The sequence below is a fragment of the Pygocentrus nattereri genome, chromosome 26, assembly GCF_015220715.1.
Source record: "Pygocentrus nattereri isolate fPygNat1 chromosome 26, fPygNat1.pri, whole genome shotgun sequence".
Taxonomy (NCBI): Eukaryota; Metazoa; Chordata; class Actinopteri; order Characiformes; family Serrasalmidae; genus Pygocentrus; species Pygocentrus nattereri.
Window position 1 is genome coordinate 6,133,724 of NC_051236.1, and position 23,777 is coordinate 6,157,500.

Below are 23,777 nucleotides of genomic sequence, written 5' to 3' on the forward strand. Positions count from 1 at the left end.
ATGATCTCAGAATCACATCATACTGATGAAGATGTGATGACAGTAGTAGATAATTCACCCACATCCTCAGAGACGCTCCTTCACCGAGTTTAGGCTGAGCTCTCTTTGAATTCTCGTTCAATCATCAGATTCATCCGATCAGGGAAGGGGAGGAGAAGCACAACCCATGCTACAGAATGTTCCGCATGTTGCATGCAGTTACACATTTCAACCAGAGAGGTCTCCAAATCTCGGAAACTGACATACTGTGGCTTTTATATTAAGATTAGATTAAGATTAAATGACCCTTATTAGACCCACAACGGGGAAATTTCACCTCCACATTTAACCCATCCGTGCAGTGAAACACCACATACACACTAGGGGGCAGTGAGCACACTTGCCTGGAGTGGTGGGCAGCCCTATCCACAGCGCCCGGGGAGCAGTTGGGGGTTAGGTGTCTTGCTCAAGGGCACCTCAGTCATGGACTGTCAGCTCAGGTTACAAGGCCAGTTCCCTAACCTCCAGCCCACGACTGCCCACAATATTTATATTCATGTACTATAATCGTCTTTTTTGGCCATAATGCGTGCTTGTTCGAGTCTCAGGTAAGGTGTGGTTTGTTTGGAGACCCAGGAAAATGCCTTAAAATGTCACTTGCTTACAAGAAACCAGCAGACGCGGCAACCCATAAATGTAAAAGGGGTCAATTAAGACTCTTACAGTTGTTCCAAACTTTAGAAAAAGGCTTTCAAAAAAGCCAACGTGGCCAACAGTAGATGCAGTTAGCTTGATCTCATTTCCCTCCCGATAATGAGTCACCATTACCTTTAATGTGCTATTAGGCATTCTAATGCTCCCGCCACGTGAAGTATCCTCTCCTTTACACGCAGGATTTGAACCGGCAACTTTAAAGCCGAGCTGCTGCTGAAACCGGCAGGAGCACTTGAGGGTGCAGTGGCTCTTCCTGAACGGTGAGAGCTCTTTTACAGCGCACACACACGGCGAGCTGTGAGCGAGCGATCCTTCTCCCTCACACCTCCTCTCCTCCGCATTAATGCTAAGCTAAGCTTTTAATTACGATTTGGGCTTGAGCGCCGCGTAATCCATGCCTGGAGGTGCTGATACCGTGAAGTGTGGACCCACGTAGAGGCTTAATACAGAGTGTATGTGTGTGTGTGTTTGTGTTTAAGAGAGAGTGTGTGTGTGCGTGTGTTTAAGAGGGTGTGTGTGTGTGTGTGTGTGTGTGTTTAAGAATGTGTGTGTGTGTGTTTGTGTTTAAGAGAGAGTGTGTGTGTGTGTGTGTGTGTGTGCGTGTGCGTGTGTTTGTGTTTAAGAGGGTGTGTGTGTGTGTGTGTTTAAGAGTGTGTGTGTATGTTTAAGAATGTGTGTGTGTGTGTGTGTGTGTGTGTGTGTGTGTGTGTGTGTGTGTGTGTGAGGATGGTGCAGTAACTGAGCCTCCACAGAAGGTAACTGAAAGTCTCCTGAGCACCTCCAGCCAATCAAAACAGTGGATTCATCACTTACAGCATACACACACACACACACATGGATCTGCACTTTAGACTCTGTGGTTAGCTGTTCCCTCTGAAGCTGAACATTAAAGGGCCCATACCCTGCATTTTCATCACGTTTATTACACATCTCATGTCCCAAAAACAGCCATAATTCATTTAACCATGACCATTTCCCAAACTTTCTTTTTGCTTTGGAATTTTCTTACCGTGCCTTTAAGACTGATATATGTAAATTGGCTCTGTTCTGATTGGCTGCCTCATTCACAAAGTGAATGGGTGGGGCTAAAGTGCTGTAGGCGACATTCCTATAAAAGATGATTCTTTAGTAAAGACAAAGGTTCTAAAAAGAACCATGAACACAAAGAACCCGTTGCATGATTAAAGGGTTCTCTGCATCCTGGAATGGTTCTTTAGATTGATGGAGAAGATGCTGTAGATGATTCAGTAAAGAACCTTCTCAAACAGGGTTCTTTATACCACCCGAAAAGGTTACAAGCTTGACGTCATAACAACAGAAGAACCCTTTTGGGTGCTATATAGAAGCCTTTTCAAAATGGTTCTATATAGAACCATCTACAGCTCATTAGGAAGAACTTTTTCATGATGAAAAGAATGATTTAATAATGCAAAGGGTTCTTTGAGCGTTCATGGTTCTTTATAGAACCCTTTTCCTTACTAAAGAACCCTGAAAGAACCATCTTTTTTGAGAGTGTAGATCAATGTCATCTTACTGTATAGACTATGAGCTTTACATCAGTACTACACCAAACGGTACATATATCCACCTATTTAGCCAGCTAAGCCCCCCCCACTCCCACTTATAACACAGTTATAAGGAGTGTTTCAGCTTGGACTGCTTTTTGAAAGAGCCGGAATACAGGACAACCAATCAGAACAGACTCATTTACATATATCATTCTTAAAGGCACTGTTACAAAATCAGCCTGTTTGTCTGTAAGCAGTACAGAGAAGCTGGAAAATGGTCAGGTAGAAATGAACGATGACACAAAATGTACAAATGAAAATTTTTTGCATTTGAATATTTCAGATGATTTACATAAAACAGTGCCATAACTTGATATGACGTGGTGAGAGATTGTACATTATACATGTATAACTGCTAATGTACACTCTAGTGTACAGAGCCTAATCACTCAGCTCTGCTTCTAGATGAACGTTATGCAAATGAGCTGAGCACTGACCAATCAGATTGTTGCACCATAAATGATTGTTATTCATCCTCAAGCTACACACAGAATCAGAATATATATATAATAGTGTCAGAAGAAAACCTCGTATCTCCAAAATGGTAACTTTACAGGAGAAGGAAAAAACCTACTTTACTTTCAATGCAAGTCAATGGAACCAGAACTTTTTCTAAGTCAATTTTGGCCATTTATTTTGGTCCATCCTTCATGAAATTTACATACAATGTAAAGGCCAACATTTATTTGCATTTTCAAATTATGTCAAAAAAATTATATATATATATATATATATATATACACACACACACTGTGGCTATGTATATGTGAACATTTTGATGTAGAACCTTGAAAAAAATTACATTTTAACATTTAATAATGACATTTATTAGAAATTTTTCTTGAAACGTAATAACTCATCAATTCAATATCGAAAAATTACAAAATTTTTGGAAAGTGCCATTACTGTAAAATATTCAGTCAATGTTGGAAGAAGTCATTATTCTTAAATTCTAAGTCAATATTTTGAGAAAATTTGAGACAATAAATAAACACAAAAACAGAAAAATAGGACTATTTACTCCATTCAGTTTATTAATGTGTATTAATTCATTCTTTTCTTCTTTTCTTTGTTTTTGTAGTTAAAGGGAAATTCCACTGATTTTTTCAACATTTCTGCCTAACTCAGTGTGTGAGGTGTAAACAGAGGGATTCAGAGCGGTTTGGAGTGAAATGGCTCAGACGTCTTCACAGTGGTGGTGATGGGAACCAGGCGTCGCCATGACTACAACACAGATCTAGACACTTTATTTACCATCCAGAACCACCAGAGAACCTCCACCAGTCTTCTGAGTTTATATGGAAAGCTGATGATGGTGAAATAGTATTTTTTTCTGAACAAATCTAAAAAAATAAGTTTTCTTTAGGGACTACTTTGCCTTAGAACACCCTTCCTGTATCCCTCCACCATAAATGGTCCAACAAACGGATTAAAATAGGTTTTAGAGCAAAAACTTTGTCACCAAACTGCCATAAAACCACGTCTCAGACATTTCATGTCAGAGCTTTCTGTGAGGAGCTTTTAGAGGGGACGTCTGGTTCCCATCACCACCACTGTGAGCAGTTCTGACTCTGTATGTTTCTCTAGAACAGAGCGTTTCACACCAAAACAGCGGCCTGCTATTAAGGCTAATAGGAAACATGCAGCTTTTGTCTTCAGCAGTCTCGAAACAGAAGGAGGTGCTGAGAGAACGAGAGCACACTTCACTCCGTTCTCCTTCACACGCGCAGAAAAGAGCTGTTTTAAAACGACAGCCGCCTCACGAGACAGATGGATCCAGCGCTTTGTGCAACTTTGCTGACGGCACGCTGTTCCCCACTCAAGGCTTAGTGCTTCTAAAAGCCTCCCGAAGCCTAATTTCTCCATCTATCAAAGCTTCCCTCGCCTTCTACATCTGTTCCACTTAGATTACGGCGTTTTACAATGAAACGCCGCCCGCTGCAACCCGCAGCCCCACGCTTCTGTTTGTGTTCTGCCTTCGCAGCGAAACAGGAGAGCTTACATTCAGCTCACGCCAGAAACATCACTGTTAGGAAGTCGAGATCGTGGTTTTCGGCCGTCTCGTTTCATATGCAAAGTGAACGGACCTCACATCAAGCTGCTGGTGAAACAAACACAGACACATTACGAGACAAAAAGGGGAGGATGAAAGGATGAGAGGAGCGTAAACGAGTGCGCTACCTTCTGGACTGTGAAGGTGCGGATGACGTATTCGGCCAGAGGCTCCGTCTCAATCAGAGTCACTTTGATGTCGCCGTAAACCTCCGTCTCGTCAGGCCAGTAGCGCACACACTTCACCTGAGTGGAGAAATACATGCAGATATCAGGGCTGGCAAACTTTGACAGCTGCGATGTAACACAACAGGTTTGCTTAGGTCATCGTGATGAATCAGAAACTGGACCCTAAAGACAGATTTACTCTTATTTTTAAAAGCAGTGGTGATTGTTTTAACTACAGCAAAAATCTGAGACCACAAATGAAAATGCTTCTATTTTTAATTCTTTTGTAGGTCATTTTCATTACAAAGTCCATCATCAGCACAATAATCTGCATGAAAAGTAGAATGTGTGAAATTTAAACATGGATTTTTAAACTTTCCTAGTATTTGGTAGGTTTGGTCTACTGATCAGGCTTTTAAAAATGTTGTTCTTTAAGGTTCCTTGGTAAATAAAATGGTTCTATATAGAACTGTGAAAACATGAAGAACCCTTTGCATGATAAAAGCACTCTCTGCATCATGAACTGGTTCTTCAGACTGTTGGAGACTGTGCTGTGTCTAATCTATGGTTCTACATAACACCAAAAGGTTTACTGCTATTGGTAGAATGGCTGGCTTGCACAGTCTTGAAAAGGATGGTTCTTTAAGGGTTCTTTAGTAAATAAAATGGTTCTATATAGAACCACAGACATTCAAAGAACCCTTTGCAGCGTAAAAGCGTTCTTCAGACTGATGGAGAACGTGCTGTAGACGGTTTTATTTAGACTTTTTTTCGAAGTTCTGTAGGGCACCAAAAAGTGTTCTTTACTATTGTTACCATGTCAAGCTTGTAATAATAGCAGAACCCTTTTGATGTTATACAGAACCATATGCAGCGTTTATAGAACATATACCATATATCAGGCACTTACAAGCATAGCAGTACAAGTACAGTGACACATACACACACACACACACACACACACACACACACACATACACACACACATTAAATTAGACCTTAACCAGCTCAGTCTGTGTCCCAATTTCACAACACTGACTACACTCACTCAAAAAAAGCCATTTTCAGAGCCATCGTTATCAAAAAAGGCAACGCTGATGACATTTGGAAACACAAAGCGCTCTGATGAGAGAATCGGCCACCTGTCAGAAACACTGTTATCTCTGAATTAACACCCAGAGTGGGCAAGGTCCAGCGGAGCGGAACGCAAAACAGCGGTCAATTATGCCCGCTGTCACAGCAGATAGCTCAAGTTATGAATACTGCATTGCTTTTACACGCCAAATAGAGTCCGCAGCTCAGACAGACAATTAACAGGTTCTTACTTAATAAAATGTAATTAGGTTTGTGAAAAAAAGCACAAATACACTGGGATTATTATTCAGGAGCATGTAGGCAAATTTAACCTCCCAATTCCAAACATCTAGTACACCAGATACATTCCTACTAGATCTGTAGCAGCGGGTACGTCACCACACTCACGTTGGTGTTCCTACAGAACTCTGGCTCTCTATATACCCCTTAAATCTCAGTCTTATTACACACTAAGGCTTATTATTCAGTCCCTACAGGGACTTCAGTGCAAACTGAGCTATTCTGAGGTTATAGAAGTGTGCAGTAAAACTTTGGACCTGCTGGTGTGTTTTTATCCATCAAATACCTGGCTACCTACTTGACTTGGAGGGCGAGTCAAACACACCTGGACCAATGACGCTGATACTTTAAACCAGATGTGCTCAGTCGTGGTCCTGGAGATCTCTCACCCTGGACAGTTTAGATCCTACACACCTGGTTTTAATTGTCCGATGCTCCTGAAGGCATTCATTACCTGGATCAGGTGTGTTAGATTAGGGTTGGAGCTAAACACATGCACTGTGGAGAGCGTTCTAACAGGCTCCATCACCACCTGGTATGGCAACTGCCCTGAAATCATGCGGAACGCTCTGCAGAGGGTGGTGTGGACAGCCCAGCACATCAACAGGGTCCAGCTCCCAAACCTCCTGGAGTCATACACCAGCCGCTGCCTGAGGAAGACCAGGAGGATTCAGAAGGACTCCACCCACTAAAGCCTCTGTCTGTACTCACAGCTGCCGAGTGGGAGGAGCTACAGAAGCATAAAGTCCAGAACCAGCCGGTTCTGAGACAGCTTCTTCCCCCGGGCTGTCAGGCTGCTGAACAGCCAGTAGTGCTGGTGTACCGGTCTATAGGCCTGTCACTGCACCTCTGAGTCATCATCATGATGATCTCCATGGACAAACCAGACCTCATTCACACCAACAGACTCACTCTGATCTGTTGTCGGAACAAAACCTCGTATCTCCATTTTTGTCGATTTTCAGTTTTTGACACAATTTGAAAATGCATGTTGGCCTTTACATTGGACATACATTTCATGAAGGATGGACCAAAAGAAATGGCCAGAAATGACTTGGAGGTTTTGTTCCGAGAGCAGCAATATATATTTGTGGATTTAAATTCTATAAGGGGGCTATGCATCCAAGATTTTCACTCACCTTGCATGTGATTTGATTTGATTTTGACACTACTGAGTGGTAGATCTCCACGCCCCGGACTAAACACCCCTACTTTAAAGCATTTGCTCATTATAGATATGGTAATGTAAACTGCTGTACATACCAATTGTTCAGTAAATAATAAGCCTTTATTTATTATTATGATTTGAAGATCAGATCATATTTTAGGAACATATCATGCAGAAATCCAAGTGAATTCAAAGGTTCAGAAACCTTTTTTTCTGGCGACTGCACCCAGATAATAGGAAGATAGTGACAGAGCTACTGACAGCAAAGCCCACTGGATTTTTGCTCAGCGTTTTCCAGGCGACTCCAGGCTGGTGCTTAAACAGTGTTAGACAGAATGCCACTTTTCATCACTTACAGTCTAATTTACATATTTTACCTTCAATCTGTTCCTTTGATATATTTTGCAAACTAACTTAGAAAATAATTTTAACAGCAATGTTATAAATAAAGCTGCAGTATTTGTCTTAGTTTACTTTCCAGATAAAAGGCTATGTGTCTTTAAAATCTGTTAAGGAGATTAAAAACTAGTTAGACCTTGTATGCAGGGCAACAGTCTGGGTGGTCCGAGGGTGGACCAGCAGTGGCGTAGTCAGCAGGGTGCACAGCAAACACAAAAAAGTCCACTGCCTACTTTGTTTTGTTATTTTGGTGGCAATAAATGTGTTTATTTTTAATGTCCCTTTTGCTGCACACTGAATATCACACAGTTGTACGCTACCATTTAAACACCCATTCTTAAATGACCTATTTTATTCATTTATATAAGTGAGAATAAGCAGAATTGTGGCTAAATGGTGGCCAGAGGTGGCCACACCCATTCTAGAATGAAGCATGGCTGCCTTTCTGGCTACCCCAGTTATAATATAAGATCAGTTGTAATACTGTGATAATATACGCCAGTCAGGCGTAACATTCTGACCACCTCCTTGTGTCTATGGTCATTGTCTACTTCATCAGCTCCACTTACTGTATAGCTGCACTCTGTAGTTTACATTTACAGCATTGGGCTGACGCTCTTATCCAGAGCGACTTACAATTTGATCATTTTACACAGGTAGGCCAAGACGGTGTTAGGAGTCTTGCCCAAGGACTCTTATTGGTATAGTGTAGGGTGCTTGCCCTGGTGGAGGATTGAATCCCAGTCTACAGTATAGAAGGCAGAGGTGTTGACCACTACACTAACCAACCACCGCAGTTCTACAGTTACAGACTGTAGTCCATCTGTTTCTCTGATACTTTGTTACCCTGTTCTTCAGTGGTCAGGACCCCCATAGACCCTCACAGAGCAGGTACTATTTGGGTGGTGGGTCATTCTCAGCACTGCAGTAACACTGACGTGGTGGTGGTGGTGTGTTAGTGTGTGCTGTGCTGGTACAAGTGGAGCAGTGCTGTTGGAGTTTTTAAACACCTGAGTGTCACAGCTGGACTGAGAATAGTCCACCAACCGAAAATATCCAGCCAGCGTCCTGTGACCACTGATGAAGGACTAGAGGATGACCAACACAAACTGTGCAGCAGCAGATGAGCTGTCGTCTCTGACTTTACATCTACAAGGTGGACCGACAAGGAAGAAGTGTCTAATAGAGTGGACAGTGAGTGGACACAGTGTTTAAAAACTCCAGCAGCACTGCTGTGTCTGACCCACTCGTACCAGCACAACACACACAAACACACCATGACCATGTACATCCATGTACACTTACCTGCCAACAAGGTGTGACTACCCCAATAGAATCCCTGGCCATCCTGTTCTAAAGTTCTAGCTACAACTCTGAAAAGTTACACAGGCTTTACAGAAAGCACAAATAATCTGACATGTCTCTGATCATTTTAGTGCATATTTTCTCACTGTTTATTTGCTGAGTTTAACATATTGGAAAAAAATGAAATATAACCTATAAAATGTGCAATATCTTGTGCTCAGGCTGCATCGCATGCTTTATTTATTTTCTAATTTTAATTCAGCAAATAAACAGTGTGCTGAAGTGTTTCTCTGTAGAGGACCTGTAACTTATTTACACTTAGGAAATCAACAGCGCTTGGAATTTGTCCAGGAAGCCCAAACATTTGGGTGCTCTGTAGTTCTCAAGCAAACATATACCAAGTTAATGTGCCGTGTTATTTATAAGCAGTAATAAACAGCCTTCATTAGTAATACTGCTTGATTTCTAGTCTTCAGTCTGGGGACCGAGCAGGTTAAAGATGGTTCTTCAAGGGTTCTTTCGTAAAGAAAATGGTTCTATATAGAACCGTGAGCATGCAAAGAATCATTTGCACGATTAAATGGTTCTCGACATTATGAAATCAGTCTTCAGATGAATGGAGAGTGTGTTGTAGATGGTTCTATATAGAACCTTTTTTGAAAAGGGTCCTACATGGCACCAAAAAGGATTCTTCTATTGACATCATCACAATAGAAAAACTTTAATCATGCAAAGAGTTCTCTGAGTGTGCATGGTTTTATATAGAACCACTTTCTTTACTAAAGAACCCTTGAAGAACCAGCTCAGAAAAGTATGTTTTGACATAATGTGGCACAATTTATCTCACAACACTGAATATGAGAATATTGACCTCTCAGGCAATGTTCCTACACACTTAAAAATGCTCCTTCAAGGGTTCTTTAGTGAAGAAAGTGGTTCTATATAGAACCATAGACATCCAAAGACCCATTTGCACAATTTAAGGGCGCTTTATGTCGTAAAATTGTTCTTCAGATTGATGGAGAACGTGCTGTGGAGAATTCTAAATATAATCTTTTTGAAAAGGGTTCTGTGAAGAACCAGAAAGGGTTCTGCTATTGTGACAATGACATGCCGGTAACCTTTTTGGTGCTCCATAGAGCCCTTTTTAAAAAGGGCTATATATAACACCATTTACAGCACATTCTCCATCAATCTGAAGAACCATTTCACCATGCAGAGAACGTATTAAATATGCTAATTGTTTTTTGAATGTGCCTGGTTTTGTATAGAACCACTTTCTTTACTATAGAACCCTTGAGGAACCAGCTCAGAAAAGCATATTGTGCCATAATGTGGCAGAATTTATCTCATAATACTAAACATAATTACTACGAATAAAGGTACTACCTAGCACCATCTACAGCACATTCACCGTCAAGAACCACTTCACCATGCAAATAACTGTTTAATCATGCAAAGGGTTCTTGGAGCGTGCATGGTTCTACTTAGAACCATTTTCATAAAGGTACTACCTAGCACCATCTACAGCACATTCGCCGTCAATTTGAAGAACCACTTCACCATGCAAATAACTGTTTAATCATGCAAAGGGTTCTTGGAGCGTGCATGGTTCTACTTAGAACCATTTTCATAAAGGTACTACCTAGCACCATCTACAGCTCATTCGCCGTCAATTTGAAGAACCACTTCACCATGCAAATAACTGTTTAATCATGCAAAGGGTTCTTCGAGCGTGCATGGTTCTACTTAGAACCATTTTCATAAAGGTACTACCTAGCACCATCTACAGCACATTCGCCGTCAATTTGAAGAACCACTTCACCATGCAAATAACTGTTTAATCATGCAAAGGGTTCTTCGAGCGTGCATGGTTCTACTTAGAAGCATTTTCATAAAGGTACTACCTAGCACCATCTACAGCACATTCACCGTCAAGAACCACTTCACCATGCAAATAACTGTTTAATCATGCAAAAGGTTCTTCCGAGTGTACATGGTTCTAAAGAACCCTTGAAGAACCATCTCTGTTAAGAGTGATGTCTGTGACTTGTTCTCTGTTCTATCAATAGAGCTTCACGTTCACAGAGAAAGGAAAACAATCTTTTTTAAACTCTAATAAACACATGAAAGCTCACCCTGCCCACTTCCACCAGGTTGGTTACCATGACAATGCTGGCGGAGTTCTCTTGCCAAATCATCCGCCAGAAATCTCTCACCGTCTCCTGCATGGGTCCTATGGGAGGATAGAAAAGGGACAAATTTAGCACCATATCAAACCATCTCCATCCCCCTACGCCCACCGCCAATTAGACAGGAGACTGAGCGCGTCTGTATGGCTGCAGGAAGCTGCTTCTGTTGGCTCTGAGCTGCTCCTCGTCTGAGTGCGGCTTTCAGAGAGTTTCTGTAAAATCTGCTTTAATTACCTTGCGTAGCGATGTAATGCCTCGGCCGGTGGTAACCCTGCGGAGCAGAAGAAAAGAAGGAGGTCACGTCACCCACAATGCCCTCGCGTTATGAATAAGGATCGAGGAGTTCTGCTTTATTAGAGCAAAATCTCTGCGTTAGTGGCAGCGCTTTATTTCACTTTTTACATTCCTACATGACTCAAACACACCATCCACCTCCTAACATCTACACCGATCAGGCATAACATTATGTCCTTGTTTCTACGCTCAATGTCCACTTTATCAGCTCCACTTACTGTATAGCTGCACTCAGGACCCCCATTTCTCAGTCCAGCAACGACACTGAGTGGTTTAAAATCTCCACTCAGGCACTGCTGTGTCTGATCCACTCAGCCCAGCACAACACACACCACCACCACGTCAGTGTTACTGCAGTGCTGAGAATGACCCACCACCCAAACAGTACCTGCTCTGTGAGGGTCCATGGGGGTCCTGACCACTGAAGAACAGAGTATCAGAGAAACAGATGGACTACAGTCTGTAACTGTAGAACTACAAAGTGCAGCTATACAGTAAGTGGAGCTGATAAGATGGACAATGAGCGCAGAAACAAGGAGGTGGTCAGAACGTTACGCCTGATTGGTGCATAGCCCTAAAAGTGATGGTTCTTTCGTAAAGACACTGTTTCTATATAAAACTATAAACACACAAAGAACCCTTTGCATGCTTAAGTTGTTCTTTGCGTGGTGAAATGGCTCTTCAGACTGATGGAAAATGTGCTGTAGATGGTTCTGTATAGAGCCTTTTTAAAAGGATTCTGCAGAACACCAAAAAGGGTTCTTCTATTCTTACAAGCTTGGCATGGTAACAATGGAAGAACCCTTTTTTGGTGCTATACAGAAGATTTTCAAGAACCACATCTCTCCATCAGTCTACAAAACGATTTCACCATGCAGAGAACAACTGACATAGCACTACTTAAATGTTTATAAACACTTATTCCAACATGCGTCATCTGTCATAAACGCTGCTTTAGCCAACTTTGATCAAAAGGGGCAAATGTAACCTTCATACGGAATGACTCCTATTGGAATAAGCATATCTAAACACTTATGGAGGGTTATGTCAGTTGATGTGACAAGTTTATGTAGGTGTCATGTAGCCCTATGGATAATACCCTACAGTAAAGTGTTACCAAAGGTTCTTTGAGTGTTCCTGGTTCTGCCTTTACTAAAGATTCCATAGTGTGCAAAAGCAAGTGGTTTAAAACCATTTATCTGGGCAACACTTGTGTTTTGCCAGTACAAACACCAAGTATCATTAGAATAAATTTGGCAAAAGGATGAACTTTCATACTGGATAAACATCACAGATCTCGTCTGTAATCGCTCAGATAATAGCAGCTCCCCACACGAAACTAATCCAGATCTAATAGTTCTGCCACAGGTGTATAAATCCAGCACCCAGCCCTGCCTTCACACACATTAGTGAAAGAGCGGGTCTAAAGAGCCGCTGGATTCCAGCTTGGTGCTGTAACAGGAGCCGCTGTTACACGAGTCAGTTGATGAAATTTCTCCCTCCTAGATTTTCCACAACCAGCTGTGAGAGTATTATTGAAAAGTGGGAGCGTTTAGGAACCACAGCAGCTCAGGAACAAAGAGTCAGACGACGTGAAGTTACAGAGCAGTTCGCCAAGTTCTGAGGAGCACAGAGCATAAAAGTCTCCAACGCTCTGCTGATCAATACCTGCAGAGTTCAAACCTCCTCTTGCATCAACATCTGCACAGAAGCTGCACTGGGAGCGTCATGGCAGGGTTTCCAGGGTCGAGCAGCTGCATGCAGGCCTTACATCACCGAGCACAGAGCCAAGCGTCGGATGGAGTGGACTAAAGCACCTCTGGACGCTGGAGTGGAAACGCATTCTGTGGAGTGACCAATCAGCTCCTCTATCAGTCAGTCTGATGGACGAGTCTGGGTTTGGCGAATGCCAGGAGAACGCTACCTGCCTGACTGCACTGTATCAGCTGTAAAGTTTGGCTGAGGAGGGATGATGATATTGGGCTGTTTTTTAGGGGATGGTCTAGAACCCTTAGTTCCAGTACAGGGAATCTTAAAGCTTCAGCACCAAGACATTTTGGAGAATTGTACACTTCCAACTTTGTGGAACAGTTTGGGGAAGAACCTTTCCTGTTCCAGCATGACTGGACCCCAGTGACCAAAGCAGCTCCATAAAGGCCTGACTGGGAGAGTTTGGTGCGGAGGAACTTGACTGACTCTCACAGAGCCCTGAACTCAACCCCATCCACACCTTTAGGATGAACTAGAACAGAGATTGTGAGCCAGACCCTCTTGTCCAACATGAGTGTCTGACCTCACAAATGCTCTTCTGGATGAATGGGCAGAAATTCCCACAGACTGCTTTATTATCTTGAGGAGCGATATGACACCTCGGTCTGGGCTTAACCTTTAATGTAAGTCAATGCAGCAAGTCTTTTTTAATCATTTTCATCATGAAATATCCAAACAATGTAAAGGGCAGGCCACATTAGGAAATAATGTGTAAAAAAAATAAAAATGTAATGAGCAGATATGTAAATATGTGTAAATATATAGCCTATCAGTTATGTACAGCAATATTTGGTGCTATGATGCAATAATTACATTCATCACTATATCATTAAATATTCCAAAATAGGCAATTTCCCAGGATTACTGCAACATAACAATTTAATTCAATATCAAATTACATGTGATTACTACATATTAATCTATACTATATAAATACCAGCTACTTACCATACAGTAAACTAAAGCGCTGCCCATTTAGTTTCGCTCTAGGCTCTCTGAGATCATTACAGTGTCACGGGAATTACACCGACTTTCATAACGTTCAGTCACATCTAAATGTCACTCGCTCTGACTCTCCGCAGAGTTTGAGCCAGAGGGAAACACATTAACGATCACCGTCGCTCAGCTCGCTCACACAAGAACACATCGGTCAATGTTACGAGAGAATCCACTGCATCACCGAGCCGGTAATCGTTTTATTAGCTGCAGTGACGCTGAGCGAAGTGATTATAGATCCGGCGGAGAAAGGAATCGCTTGCGTCTATGTGGCACCGAGCGCAATGTATACATGCCTATTCACCTCCATAGTGTAATAGGCTACAATCATATCAACAGCATCATGTTAGGGCTTAGATGGGCTTTTGATACAGAGTGACAGCGTGTAGAGAAGGTACAGCACACAGCTGTAAGAATATGCAAGGAGTCATGTTCCTGCAGGCCTCGATCTGTGATCACTACCGCTCTTAGGCTTGGAAGAGTGGCTGAGCAGATACATCCATCCATTTTCCAAGCCGCTTCTCCATCAGGGTCACGGGGGGTGCTGGAGCCTATCCCAGCAGTCATTGGGTGGAAGGCAGGATACACCCTGGACAGGTCGCCAGTCCATCGCAGGGCAGACAGACAGACACAGACAGTCACTCACACCCAGGGGCAATTTAGCACGTCCAATTGGCCTGACTGCATGTCTTTGGACTGTGGGAGGAAACCGGAGAACCTGTAGGAAACCCACGCAGACACGGGGAGAACATGCAAACTCCACGCAGAGAGGACCCCGGTCACCCGGCCGGGGAATCGAACCCAGACCCTCCTCGCTGTGAGGTGACAGCGCTACCCACCGCACCACCACGCCATACCACTGAGTATTTTTCAGGAGATATTTGTGATGAGATTAGATATAATAACGATAATCCACCTGCGTGAGGAAGGTGAAAGTGCAGAAGTGCACACTAAGGCCCAATCCCATTTCACCCCTCGCCCCTACCACCTCAGCCCGTTTATCGTGTTCACGTCTAGGGGTGGGGTGTCCTGATTCTTGTTGAGATAGAGGGGTGGGTGAAGTGTTGGGGCTACATTACCCTCCAAATGGAGGCTTTTCAGAGACTCCAAACAGAGAGAGATATGAGAAATTTAAAAACCATCAAGACGGCTGCACGAATCACCAAAGAAACCTTTGAGAAAATGTGAGAATTTTCTTTGTTAAAATATTACGATCACCACTATATTTTCTTAGTTTAGTGTTCGTTTCAGCCTATAATGGTCATTTTTTCAATAACGAGCACAAAAAATCACCAATAGCATGCTAATGTCTCGATAGCTAGCTAGATAACTTTCCCGTTCCACCTTAAATAGTCCAGCAGTTCTGACATCTGAAGCGCCAGAATGTACCTGCTCAATTTAAGGTGGAACGGGAAAATTCACACAAGAATCTGGAGAGTCTCTGACTTCAGCTTCATATCACTGAAGAATTAGGGGGTGATAATAAATAATTGCCCCCCTCTTTGAAGGCGTATGATCCCTAAATGTAACTAAAGCCCAGCTGAACTTTCCCCTCCTCTGCTGTCACTGCAGATGGGCAGGGTCACCCACAGAGCAGCGCTAGTAGCTGTTAATGAAGGGATGCTCTTTTTATTTGAGGGTCGCATTTCAGAGGGAAGATCTCAACCACTGCCCTGTAGCTCAGTAACAAGGGGTTTGGATGACACTTGAAATACGGGGTAGGGGTAAAAAGAAGAAATGGGATTGGGCCTTTAAAAAGATGGTTCTTCAAGGGTTGGCAAGTAAGGAAAGTGGTTCTATATGGATTAAACGGTTCTTTGCATTGTAAAAGGTTCTTCAGATTACTGTAGGCTGTGTTTTGTATAGTTTTATATGGCGTGACATCGTCACAATAGCAAAACTCTTTTTGGTGCTATATAGAACCCTTTCCAAAGGTTATATATAGAACATTCAGCACATTCATCATCAATCTGAAGAACACTTCAATCATGCAAAGAACCATTTAATCATGCAAAGGGTTGTTTGTGTTCATGGCTCTATAGAGAACCATTTTCCTTACTAAAGAACTCTTGAACAACCATCATATTTAAGAGTGTGGACTTCTAACAGCCACCTGGAAGAGCTGGTCGACTCCAAAACTGCCCCCATCAGATAAACAGCACTGAAAGCTTTGATCTCTGAGAGAGAGGAGAAGATCAAGCTGCTTCAGATCTGAAACCATCCACAGGTGTTTCTGTCCATCCTTCCACTGTGAGAAGACCACTCAGCGCTGTGGGTCTGAAAGGATGCGTAGCTGATCGAGAAGAACCTCACTGAGAAAAGGAGACGGACACACCAAACAAAGAAGCTGGATGATGGACTGACCACCCCAGAGTCCAGACCTCAGCACCACTGAATGGGTTTGATCACTTCAGAAAATCATCAACCAGCTTCTCAGACTGAGCTTTGAGGGCGTGTCTGCAGGTTCTTTGAGGAGCTGAAAGTGAGGCTCCTGGAAAGAAGAATGCTTCGTACTTGAACTTAAACGATGGGCCCAAAGTTTTATTACACACTTCTATAAACTAAGAACAGCTCAGCCAGGGTGCGTTAAACTCCCTGCAGTTACTAAATAATAAGCCATAGTTTGTAATAAGCCTGAGATTTAAAGGGGTTAATGTAAATTACATTATGTATCATTTATTAACTCCTTGTTATTCCCAAATTGCTTGAAATACAAAACAAAACACCTAAAAGCACTTTGGGATATTGAAGTAATAATATTAAAATTGTTAATTGTTAAAGTTGTTAAACAGTGTTTAATAATAGTGCTTTAGAACGAATAACAGCATTATTAAGACAAATGTTTGTCCGTCTGTCTGAGTAAAACGCTGTTCATTGACTTTGACACAAACTCCTTCAGGGAGCTGCAGTATCCTCAAACCTTTGGAACGCTGCCCTGTAAGAACATGTCTAATTACACTCACGCTGGGCATGTATTACTCTGTGGCCTCGTCTTTCCTCTGTAACTGTAATGCTGTACATAAACGAGTAAGACTTAGGTACATAGTGTTTGGTCAGTGTTGAAAAAGATGGTCTTTCAAGGTTCTTTAATAAAGACAATCATTCTATATGGAACCATGAACACTCAAGGAACCCTTTGCATGCTTTAATTTGCTCCTAGCCTGGTGAAACAGTTCGGAGAATGTGCTGTAGATGGTTACATATAGAACCTTTTTGAAAGGTTTTCAGTGTGTGTGTGTGTGTGTGTGTGTGTGTGTGTATTCCTAGAGAGAGAGAGTATTGCAATAAACAATAGAAATAAGTAATAGAAGGCTTATTATTCAGTAACTACAGGGACTTGTAGGACTTGCACTGTGTTTTATAGTTTATTGTTGAATGCACTGTGTATTGTAGTTTATTGTATTGTATTGTATTGTATTGCATGATGCTGCATGGCACAGAGTTCTGTGTTCCACTCGGTTCCTTTTCTCTCTGTATCTACAGTGACTGTGTTTCTAGCAGTATCTCAGCTCAGGACCGTCTTTCTCTCCAACCTACTGGTAACTAGGAAAGATACTTTCTCTAGACAGACAAAGCGCTTCTTGTAAGTCGCTCTGGATCACAGCGTCTACTAAACACTGTAAATGTAAATGACTTCACTGTAAACTGGCTGAGCTATTCATAGATTACATAAGCGTGTAATTAAACGTTGGGCCCTGGACATTTAAGGGGTTAACAATAATCCTGCTTATTGTGTAATTTCACACCACTTGTCTCAGAAAGCTTCACTCTCAGGATCGTATAAAACAGTTAGATGCTAATAGTATTACGGTTACGTAAGATTTCAGGTTATACATTGTGTACAATAGACATGATGGCTCCATACTCACGTCTATGTAGTTGGCGTTGATGTAGTCTGAGTGGGGGTCTCCCTCCAGGGCCTGCAGCCGGACTCGAGTGTGATCATCTGTGGGGTCAAATATTCATAGAAGAGCCAGTCTAAAGTTACACTTACACTTTACAGGACAGCATGCACTGATAAAGCCCACGGAACTGAAGAACTGCGGGGTAGAAGTCTGCACCAGCACAAAATCGGAATAATTTGTCCCGCTCCCGCCCACAACCGAAACGTTTTATGACGCTCCTGCCCATGCAGTTGCATCAAGGTAAACTGACATCCAATATCCGACACAGTCTATTCGCATTACTCTCTATCATAATAACACTGCAGTCATGGTCATCAGGCTCACTGTGAAGTAACCTTACCAAACACCGTTCAGATAGATAGATAGATAGATAGATAGATAGATAGATAGATAGATAGATAGATACTTTATTGATCCCGAAGGAAATTTAGCAATTCACTTAACAGAGTGGGTATTTTTGGTGTTTAGCTGGGAAGCTGTGGCCATCAGACTGAAGGCTCGGCCAGTTTGTTTATTTTATATATATATATATATATAATCCCTGTATCGGCCCTCAGGCAAAGAGAGATTATAAGCCTCCACTGTATTTGGTAAAAGGTTTTTAAGATGTTGTTGTCAATAAAATTAGGAACTGGTTAACTGGAACTGGACTTTCTAGTTAACTTGAGATTTGTGGATTGAGATGTTCAACATTAGCCACGTTTACATGCAGCATAATAATCCATTAATAATCCAACAAAAAGCTCAATCGGAATAAAATACATTCATGTATACACTTCAGTCGGAATAGTCTAGTCCGACTGAGGCCATTCAGAATACCGTTTCTATCCGATTGAACAAGGTGGGAGATCCTGTAAATAACCCATTAAATAGAAGAATAATATCCGTGTAAACGTCTGTATCCGATTACATTCCCTATCGGAAAGTTTAAGTCCGTTCTGCATGTGCGTCGCGTCACAATGAGAGTTTATACCGTTCAAGACGGCGGAGCAGAAACTGGTCTGCAGAGGAGACGAAGTTCATGCTCTGATCTTTAAAAGAAGGCGGTGGGACGGACGTCCAGCTTATGTGTCTCAGAACACGACGTCTTCCTCTCGGCCTTCTTTAACAAGGACATGTGAAGGACGTTTTCCTGAGTCTGACGTCATTTTAAAGCAGTTAAAAACACAATCACTGCTCACTGCTGCTCATCTCACTCTGACTGGACCTCACGAGATGCTGGTTGTCATGGTAATGTTTACGCTAAGCGGTTCTCTACGCATGCGTGTAATTGAGGATCTGATTACTTGTAGTGAGCATGAAAACGGAGATTTTCATCAGATTGTTGCGTAGAGTGAGAATAAACACCTCAGTCTTAATCTGGAATCACAATGTATTCAATCGGATTGTCAAAAATCTCTGCATGTAAACCCAGCCAGTGTCTAATGTTATTATCTAGTACAGAGGATGAAGAAGACGATCAAATATCAAACTGAATCAAATGAAAAGAGGTTTTTCACATCTCACTCATTCGAGTCTCAGTGTTCATCGTAATCTGATTGGCTGAGTAGCGTCAGGTGTGACATTTACAACGCATGTGATTGGTCTGAGTCTCCCAGGTACTCCCAAAGCGGAACCATAAAGGCTAGAAATTAAAATAGGACCCTGTCAAAATGACAAAATTCTCATAGTTTAACGGTTTTAGGTCCAGGTCTGCATAGGACAGCATCTGGGTCCACCTATTAGTGACCTCTGAGCTACATAATGAGTAAGGTAGGTTTTTCCCTTCTCCTGTAAAGTTACTATTTTGGAGATGCGAGGTTTTTCTCCGAAAGCAGCGATATGCATGTGCCATTAAAGACAGCGTCATTAGACCTGCTCCACTGGATTTTTCAAAGTACAGTATAAATTAGACGTTTAATAAAACTGTATTCATCATTTCCAACTTATCGAACCTCAAAGTCATATTTTTGCCATGTCGTCCACCCCTAGTGCGCAGTATCTCCTGGACCAGCAGGGCTCTTCTGTAGACACTTTGGTGTAGACAAGGAAAACTCTGACCCTCAGTACCGAGAAGCTCTGTGAGAGGCTTCAGAAGACAGAAACAAGGCCTCGTCTACCTTGCCAAGAGCAATCATTACCCAAGCTGGAGCAGAACTACGGACTCCTGGTGGCTAATTGATTGAATCACTCTGGCTGCAGTTGCTTCTCTTAAGCAAAGCACGTTCAACACGCCAACCATTAACACGTAGCCTCTGGAGTTCCTTCCAGGCCTGAAGGTGCAGTGCCTTTTTCGGTAATTATCAGAGTGCTTCAGGAGAGGGCGGGGGGGGCGGTGGGAGCAGTGGAATGATGAGAGGATGGGTAAAAGTCTGACACTTGCTCCGCACATACGGGTGGTGGTGGGCTTTGATCACGCCAAGAATGCAAATGTGGTGTCGAGAGACGTCAGCTGGAAACAGTCTTATGCTGTCTGGTGGTACAACTCTGCAATCTCTCTGCTCTGTCTAAGTCTCTCTCTCTCTCTCTCTCTCTCTCTCTCTCTCTTTCTGGTATTTTTCCTCTTCAAAACACCAACACTGGCCTTCTTTTGAGAAATCTTCTTGCATCACCCTCCATCTCTCCCTCTCTCTCTCTGCTCACACGTGGGCTACTCATGACCTCGGCGCTCCGGAAGGGAGGAGTGAGTGAACGAAGCAGAGGGAAGAGGAAATGAAAGAAAGACAGGAGTAATTAGACACCTCCCGAGTCGGCTGTCACTGTAAAGTGCACAGCAGAGGTCCTCCCTGTAGCGAAGGCCAGGAAAATAGTCTTTAATTGGACAGAGCTGACCAGACTACAGCGCTGGAGGACTTGTTCTTTCAGTCATCCCCCCAATAGAACCTGCAAAAGCCACCTGACAGCTTTAACCTCTCCATCTAAGGCTTTACAGCATCCGTCTGAAGACTGCGTCAGACCGCAGTGCTGCAGACCTCCAGCAGAGCGTGGGTTAAGACTTAGTCGGCTGCTCTGACTCTGATGGACACTGACTCAGGGCCCGCGTGATTTAAATGAGGCTTGCGGTGGCCCTTAAGGACTTCTCTGGCCCTGCTGGGTTCCAGTGATGAACAGAGAGGAGGGAATGAAATGGTGCTGAAGGAGTAAGTAGAGTGGCTGATGAGTGACATGGAGGCATTCAAAAGACTGGAATGAATGTTTCTAACAATATGAAACCAATTTGGTTTCAGATTAATGTATGAAATGAACTGGGGAAAAGGAAATCAGGAAGAGGAAAGATGTTAGATGAGTCTAGAATGATGAACGGAGCGTAGAGGAGTCTAAAGCACTGAGCGAGAACACGTATCTCACTGCTGTTGGGACAAAACCTCGTATCTCCAAAATGGTGACTTTACAGGAGAAGGAAAAAACTTTACTTTACTTTTACTGTAAGTCAATGGAACCAGATGTTTTTTCATTTTGGGTCATTTCTTTTAGTCCCTTCATCATGAAATTTACACACAATGTAAAGAACAACAGGAACATTCAAATTATGATAAAAATGGAAAAATATAATATATATATATATATATATATATATATATATATATATATATTATAGCATTATATATATGCTGAATTTCACGGGACATTCTGTAGCTACATACTGTTATAATTTTAGTATGTTTTGACTTTAGTTTTAGGCCAAATGTATCTTAAATCTTGGTTTTGAATTCAACCACACACAGTATTTTTACATTTTTAATGACTTTTTTAAAGGCTTCCTTTTTTGTCCTTTGCCAACATTATTGTTCAATTAACTGTTACTGGAGAAGCGGCTTAGAAAATGGATGGATGGATGTTTTTCATCGTTAAAATAATCAATAGACTACTCAGATACTAATCGAATTAACCGTGGCCACCCTGGAATGGTTGGACAGATGGACAAAGCCAGCGGCAGCGAGTCTGTTTTACAAGCCAAAATGTTAAACTAAGTGTTTCTAATAACGTTCAGCACCTCGATTTCTTAAAATAAAGCAATTACAAAATGTTAACTTCACGGTAAAGAAGACACACTCAGCCATGAAGCCTTTTTATAAAGGAAATGCGTTCTTTCGCAGCTCTCTCTCTCTCTCTGTCTCTCGAAGAACCGTCCCCGCTATCTCACAAGCCTATTAATCACTGCTCCAAAGCCCACGGCCTTCTTACTGTCCTAATAAACAGTTACACCACACTGTCAGCGACTCGCCACGCGTTTTACACCTAAATAGCTTATTAAATCCCGGCTTGGCGGAAAAAGGTGCTGTCAGACTCGCCAAGTGCTGCCTCGTACTGTTTGCGGCATGAGAGAGAAGCATTTTGGGAGTTAATCCAGTTTAATCCCGTTCCATCCGCTCGGAGATTAGACGTTTTGTCCCCAAAGAGTACCTGAGAGGAGCAGAGCGGGTCTTCAGAGCGGCTGAAAGTGCGTCTGGATGAGTGTCGCTCTAATCTGAAAGGGATTAATCCCTGAGAGTTCATTTGCGGTAAGGTCAACAAAGTGACTAAAGGTCTTAGACCCGGTTCTGTGGCGTGAAAGGGACCTGATATTGACTGTCGCTGCTACCTATGGGTTCTATCAAAACATGGTTTCGAGTGGCATATCGCTGTCCTAGCAACGCCCAAAGGGAAACTTTGTCGGAGAAGGAAAAACATTCTTAAAGGGGTTTTTAACTTAGTGATAGAGAAAGATGGGTAACCTGATGAGCAATAACCAAAGCAGAAATTCAAAACATCATAACCCACAATTCAAATGGAATTAGGAGCTATTACGACTCTTCGTATGACTGCACCGTAACTGATGCCGAGTTAGCCACGGCAACATAAACACTCCCACCGCAGCAAGCTTTTCTTTTTCTGGCAGGGGTCAGAATTTTAGATTAGTGGAGATGAGCAATTTCCTAGGGAACCAGCAGGGAAACCGTCTGGGCCTTCTAGGCCTGTAGAGACGGACGGATGCTCTCCTTACCAAAATCTTTCATGTCACTTTCATTTGATAGAATCACTAAACTTTGTGTTTTCATTAAATATTTTACTGTTATTTCATGCCTGTTTAATATTTGAGCTGTTATTATTTGTTTGTTTGTTTGTTTGTTTGCTTACTCACTTGTTTTATAAATCTTCTCGTCTTGCTGACTTTCATTTGTTTTACTTGATAAATGTCGTTTCAGTTTTTTCAATCCCAGTGTAATTTACTCGGCTACACTGTAAACGAGGGTCACCGTCAATGTACTTCAGAGCCAAAACAACGGCTGACTGACCGACTAACTGGCTGACTGATTGATTAATTGATTGATTGATTGATTGATTGATCTAGCTAAGTTGTTTGTTGTTTTTTTGCATCACATTTTGACATTTATGGCTCGAAATGAAGGCCAAACTATATTAGTTGTGCTTCACCACTGAATTAAGTGGTACTGGGTCCACATAGGGAGTAAAACAGTGTAGAAAGTAAAAAAAAAATCTTATTGATCATTAAGTTTGGTTTTTTTTACTTACCTTTAATGAGTTTTCATTATATATTTTATTGATATTTTATGCCTGTTTGAGTGTTTCTCTTATTCTTATTATTATTATTATCATTATTATTATTACTATTATTATTTTTTTTTATATGTATACATATTCTTGTCTTTCTGATTTTAATTTATTTTAGTTGATAAATTTAATACATTTTTTTTTTTATTTGCTCGGCTACATCGTAAATGAAGGAAAACCTCAGTGGACATCCGGGTCAAAATAAACGTTGATTGATTGATTGATTGATTGATTGATTGATTGATTGATCTAGCTAACACTATCACACTGCAAGTTTTTCTTGTTTTTTTTTTTCTTGCATCGTTTCGACACTTATGGCTCGAGTTAAACAGCACTGGATCCACATAATTAATGAAATCCT

General features: G+C 42.0%; 1 protein-coding gene across 14 annotated transcripts in view; it reads right to left on the reverse strand.

The window, feature by feature from the left end:
- Positions 1 to 23,777, reverse strand: part of ptprt (protein tyrosine phosphatase receptor type T) — a 475,774-nt gene that overhangs the window by 45,348 nt on the left and 406,649 nt on the right. For 10 of the 14 annotated variants that reach the window (XM_017723236.2, XM_017723234.2, XM_017723229.2 and 7 more), the window contains 4 exons: positions 17,849 to 17,934; positions 11,154 to 11,190; positions 10,866 to 10,963; positions 4,443 to 4,559 (listed from right to left, as the gene is read on the reverse strand). In XM_017723236.2, coding sequence (XP_017578725.1) covers positions 4,443 to 4,559; positions 10,866 to 10,963; positions 11,154 to 11,190; positions 17,849 to 17,934 — 338 coding nt within the window. The remainder of the gene's footprint in view (positions 1 to 4,442; positions 4,560 to 10,865; positions 10,964 to 11,153; positions 11,191 to 17,848; positions 17,935 to 23,777) is intronic. The other 4 variants (XM_017723239.2, XM_037535056.1, XM_017723228.2 and 1 more) reach the window with 1 other exon arrangement.